Source organism: Octodon degus, unplaced genomic scaffold (assembly GCF_000260255.1).
Source record: "Octodon degus isolate 3935 unplaced genomic scaffold, OctDeg1.0 scaffold00004, whole genome shotgun sequence".
Lineage (NCBI taxonomy): Eukaryota > Metazoa > Chordata > Mammalia > Rodentia > Octodontidae > Octodon > Octodon degus.
In genome coordinates, this window is record NW_004524580.1 from 31,769,454 (window position 1) to 31,775,350 (window position 5,897).

A 5,897-nucleotide genomic window follows, 5' to 3' on the forward strand; every position below is an offset into this window, starting at 1 on the left:
AAAAAAAAAAAAAAAAAAAAAACAAGCCCCATCACTGTAGCTTTCCTAACCCGTGCTCGGGTTTTCCATTTCATCTTCCATTTCTCCAAAGGCAACAACACTCTGCTGCCAGTCGCCGCTCTTCCTCGCCTTCTGACTCCAGGACCCTCCTCGTCCCCGGGTGGGCACCAGGTGCCATCAGTCTATTCAGTCCCTGGGGTTTCTCTCGCGTCTCGGAGCCCCACTCTGCATTTAAGTCCGGAGCCCCACTCTGCATTTAAATCACGGCCCTGTACGCTCCTCCCCGCGCAGGTTTCCACGTGGAGAGCCCGGTGGCCAGCCGTCCTGCTGATGCCCCCAGCTGAGAACTTCTGAGGCAGAGCGCAGACTTCCTGGGGCTCCATACAGCAGCGCTTCAGAGTCCAGCTGCCAAACACACAGATGCCAGGCCCTACCTTGCGCTTAGGAAGCAGCACCTCGCTCAGGGTTGCAGACCCCACATTTTCACTCAAAGAGTCGAGAACTACTGTTTAAAAATTTTCCTCTCGGGCCCGCCAGATAGCTCAGTGGATTAAAGCACCTGCGTAGGCAGACACAGGGCCCAGGGGTTCAACCCCAGGGCTGCTGTGCCAGCCCCACCCCTGGGGTGCCCTGAGATGGCGATTGAAACTGGGCGTGGTGGCATGTGCCTGTAATCCCAGCACTTTGGAGGCTGAAAAACAGGAGGATTACACAAGTCTGATCTGAATAGTGAGACCCTGTAGACTCTGTACTAGATACATTAGAAAAATAACAATTCTCTCCTCCTCCCTACTCTCCTCTTAAAATCGCACCTCCTTTCACTCCCTCTCTCAGCTGTGCAGACTCAGGACTTAGGCCCCCGCGCACGCCGCCCCAGCCTTCAGCTCCCTGACCCTCAGTACCATGGTCAGGCGCAAGTCAGGTCTCCTGAGCAACTCACTCGCTGGTGGTGCCGGGCTTGGGGGCTCCAGGACTGCATCAGACCTGCTCGTCCACTCCCCTGGGCCAGCAGTGGGATGGGAAAACGGAGTGCCCCAAACAGAGGCGCTCCGGGACTGCTGAAATCACACGCACAACAGCTCACTAGCGTGCAGGTCTGCAGGACTGGCGCGGTAGCTCTGCTCCTCTGACCCAAGGGCTTCCTGCAGGTTCGCAAAGGGCCTGGGCCTCTGCGGCCTGCACCCCCACTGCACGGACCAGCCTGCACCCCCATTGCACGGACCAGCCTGCACCCCCACTGCACGGACCAGCCTGCACCCCCACTGCACGGACCAGCGGCCTGCTGGCTGTGCTGTCAGCTGCATGCTTGTTAGACATGTTACCATAACATCCAAGTATATTCTTTAGAACCTTAAAACTGAGTTATTATCTCAAAACATAGACGCTTCACAGTCGAGTTTATTTGGAAAGTAGTAAAGCTACCTCCCCCCTTAGATATTTACAGGGTTGGGGGAGGCAGGGATTTGGTTTTGGATTTTCAAGATAGAATCTTGCTATGTAGCACAGGCTGGCTCCAACTCTCAGCAACAGCCCTGCCTCAGCCTCCCGAGTCTGGGCTTACAGGCTGCACAGCAGTGCCCAGGCTCTCTGCCGTTATTATGGTTCACTTAGCACCACCGACAGTCTTACCCTCTTTTACACACACTATCCTTGCATCCTCGTGTGACAGGCAATTCTCACTAACTACCTAATTTCTGATTATTAAAAGCTCTCAACCCAGAACCCCAGGGAACCCTTCCTGCCCATACAAAAGTGCCAGGCCCTGTTCCCGATCTCCGGGCTCCTCTCCACAGCTTCGCCAGGGGACATGGGTGCCACTGTGCTGCAGCAGCTGACCTTTCGCCAGAGGTTAGGAAGCAGCATTTTGTTTCCAAAAAGAGCAAAGAACCTTTCTCCGAGCTGAGCTCAACAGGACTCCGTGAACGTCACCCTTCCGTGAAGACGAAAGCTCCGCTGAGAGCGTGAGCAGTTGTCCTCCACACGGTCAGGGTCACTGAAGCCAGACAGTCTACAAATGTCACAGTCAAAGCCTGCGAAGGCCACGAGAACCGACTCCGATGCTGTCCTGGACGGGATCCCAGAACACACTAAGGAGGCCAGGTGGGGCTGGGAGTCGGTAACGATGGCAACGCGTCCTCCAGTGAGAGGTTACCAACAGCGAAACGAGTTTAGGGTTTAGAGAAACTGATCTCAAGGAGTTATTTTTTTAAATCGTCATCTTAAAATGGAAAAAGAGAACAGGAGAGAAAGGGTTTATTTACACAAAGACTGAAAAGTGCTGCTTGTCTGCTCTAGGAGAGAAGATACCTGAACAGACTGCTTGGATTAAAGAAAAAGATCAAACAGCCAGAAGGAAAACGAGAAAATAAAATTATTTCTTCTGAGAGAATAAACGTATTTCTTCTGACCTTCCCCCACCAGAGCCCTCCAGGGTCAGCTCTGAGGACCAGGTCACTGACCCCAGCCTTCGGAGCAGGCCCACCACTCCACACAGACACACGGGTGCCAGGCCCAGCTCGTCCATCCAAACCAATGGCCTGCAGCCCCACTAAAGAAGCTCAGTGGGCGCAGCTGGAAGGACGCAGCGCTGGACATGGGCGTTCACTCGCACGGCTGCAGGCCTCATGCCATCATGGGGCCCAGGAAAGCCAATGTAAGCCCCAGTGTTCCGGGGCCAGACGGGACCGGGCGTGCAGGGGCTAGGGCGGGAGGGGGACGGCACACCCAGTACTCTTCTAACATTCGAGAAGCCGTAGACATCCTGCCCTCACCTTACAGAGAAACCCAGGCACTCCAGGCCACTCCAAGGGTCACTGCCCCATGAATGGAGCCCTCCAGACCCTGGGGCCAGCTAACCTACCTCCTTCCCACACACACACCAGCAGCTGACAGCTACTTAGTAATCACAGTCACCATCTCTGCGGCTGCTGGTTCCTTGCGGAGACGGAGAGAGCTCACTTCAGGGAACAAAGCCACCTGCCCCGCGCTGCCTCTTCCAGTGCCCCTGGGTCTCGCATACCAAAGCCCAGGCCCTGGACCATGACGATCATTACTGCTTGTCACCGACTCGCTGTTGCCCCTCACCAGAACCCTGTGGCAGGGGCTCTGTCAGCATGCCTACTGTTTTTCATTTTTTCAAGGCTGGGATGACCCCAGGCCTTCACAGAAGCATCACACCAGTCCTCTGTGTAATTTAAGTCGGGGTCTCATTGAAGTCAATAGGTTGCCCACACAGGGCTTAAGCTATGGTCCTCCTGCCTCGGCCTCCCAACATGCTAGAATTACAGGCATGCACCGACACACCAGCTCAGCAAACCCACTCTACAGGACAAAACTAGATGTGTTGACAAGGGGCCATAATCCCAGCACTCTGGAAGGCTGAGGCAAGAGGCTCAAGATTTCAGGTATTGCCTAGACAACTTCACAACATAACAAGACCCTGTCTAAAGATAAAAAATAATAAAGGATCTGGGGACAACTGAGAGTGAAGACCCAGGGTTCAATCCCTGATGCCACAACAAAAAAAATACAAAGAACAGCCATTTAACCACCCCAACTCTAACAACCAGCAAGTAATAAGCCTTGTGCAAAAGAATCAGAATAGTAAAATCTGTCCTGCAATCTTACAAAACAACACGCGACTGAAATTCTACCCAGTAACTACACTCCAGAGCATACAGAGAAATGGACATGTGTGTGCCCACAAAGCCACATACATGACATCATGCCTGCTTTCTTTACAACAGCCAGAAACTGGGGCAGTGTAGCTGTACTCCTGCCCAGTGACCCAGGGCGAAACAAATGTTGAGCTGGTCCATACAAGCCAAAGAGTATTAGACAGCAACAAACAGTAAAACACTGTTGATACGATAAACACAATTTGAATATAATTCTAGGGAGGAATTGTGCTCAGTGGGATCAAAAAAAAAGCCAATCCAAAAGGTTAAATACTACATGATTCCATCTACATACTATTTTGTTTTGTTTTGTACTGGTAATTAAACTCAAGACCTTGCACTTGCCGGGTAGGCACTTGTGCCACTGAGCTCTATCCCCGGTCACCCATATTTTTGAAGTGACCAAATTTTAGAAATGAACAATAGATAATGCTCCAGGGACCAGGGTCAAAGGCAGGCACCGGGAGGGGGGTAGAGGTGGTTCTGAAGACAAGATCGGGGCTCCTGGAGATGAACTCTTCTGTTTCTAGTCTGGGATGCACAAACCTACAGGTGCCAAAACTGGAGAGGACGATTTCCACATGGCTGTGTGCACACACACGCGCGCACACGCAAGCACAGAGAAAACTGGGTGACGCTGAACTGCACCAATACACGCTGGCTGTGACAGCTCACTGCCCTTCTGCAAAACCTCAGTCTTGGGAGAAACTAGGTAAAGAGTATGCCAGATCTCTGGGTATCAGCTCTGAGGGCTACATGTACATTCACACTCAGTTCAGGTACAATTTTTGTTGTTGTTTTGTTTTGCTTCGTTTTTGAGATGGGGGTCTTGCTACGCAGTGCAGGCTGGCCTTGAATTCACTACGTAACCACGCTGGCCTGGAACTCGAGGCCGTCTTCCCGCTGTAACCTCCTAAATGCTGGGGTTATTAACAAACGCTGGGATTATAGCCTTGCACCATGAAACCTAACCTAAATATTTTTTTAAACCTTACCTGCCCAAAAGCTGGTCGAGGTACTACTAGTATTGCGGATTTATTTCATCTAAAAGCTGCAGTTTCCAGTGTCTCCTAAGAAAATCTTTCCACGTCTTAGAACAACAGCTTCAAAAGCCAAAGCTAAATTAAAACTCCTGACATAAAGAAACTAAGAAAATAAATCAGTGTCTAGAATTCTCTCTGGTGCTTTCAAATCGCTATGAAAATTATTCCTGGGCTGGGCAGATGGCTCAGTGGAATAAGCGCTTCCCTGGCAAGCGCAAGGGCCTGAGTTCAGTCCCCGGTTCCGCAAAAAAAAAAAAGAAAAAAGAAAAGAAAAAGAAAAAAAAGAGAATTATTTCTGTTAGAGTTCCAGCTCAGAAATATTCTCTCTCACCAAATATTCTCACCTGGTCTCGGTGCCACATCCACCCCCCAAAAAATCTTTTTAATCAGTAATGAATTTAGATTTGGGCTCTTTCACTATGCAAAGAGCCAGAGGGTTGGCACCGGGGCTTGACGCGGGCAGAGCAGGACACAGACCAGGGCCTTAGGGGCTGAGCAGACCCCGAGTAAAGGTGACCTTGGGCGGGTCTGCGCTTCCCACCTGCAGAAGGGAAGCGGCGCGGCACCTCTTCCGCGTGTCCTGGGGCGAATCCAGAGCCATCCCTGAGCCCGACTAGGGTTTCCTAGCCCCTTTCCTCCTCCGGGCCATCCTTAGTGTCAACCTAGCAAACGCAGGTGCGCTGCGCTAACCACACGGTACTCCCTGCCTATCACCCTTGGTGGGGTCAGCAGAAAGCCCAGGCGACCTCCCCTACCACGCACGCTCCTCTGGGGGAAAAGTGATCCCGGGACACGGCCCGCGCTCCTGACTCGCCCCGGAAGCGACTGTCACCATCATCGCTCACAGGCGCCGCTAGCCGCGTGGGGTGACCTGCCACGCGTGCCTGTGTCCCTGGCAGCGCTTCCCATGCCGACTCCTGACTGTGACCGCGGGCAGCCGCACGGCTCCCGGAACGCAAAGGCCAGCGGCGAGGTCCCCGAGCGCCGGGCGGAGGCGACGCTGCCACGCGCGCACGGACCCCGAGGTCGCGATCGGGACTCCCGGGGCGGGCGGCACTCACCGTCCGTGCTCCTCCGCGCGTCGCGGTAGCGCGCCCACAGGTAGTGCTTCATGTCCCCAGCGGCCCCGGGCGCAGAGCACAGCGGCCGGGCGGGCCACGCGCGGGGCCAACCCCGG

The 5,897-nt window shown here is 53.4% G+C and overlaps 1 protein-coding gene across 4 annotated transcripts in view; it reads right to left on the minus strand.

The window, feature by feature from the left end:
* Nt5dc3 (5'-nucleotidase domain containing 3) overlaps positions 1-5,897 on the minus strand; it is a 42,519-nt gene that overhangs the window by 35,807 nt on the left and 815 nt on the right. For 3 of the 4 annotated variants that reach the window (XM_023716934.1, XM_023716943.1, XM_023716937.1), the window contains exon 1: positions 5,782-5,891. The exons of the other annotated variant lie outside the window; for it this stretch is intronic. In XM_023716934.1, coding sequence (XP_023572702.1) covers positions 5,782-5,833 — 52 coding nt within the window. In that variant the 5' untranslated portion in view covers positions 5,834-5,891. Of the gene's footprint in view, positions 1-5,781; positions 5,892-5,897 lie in introns of those variants that run through there. 4 annotated transcript variants of the gene reach the window in all.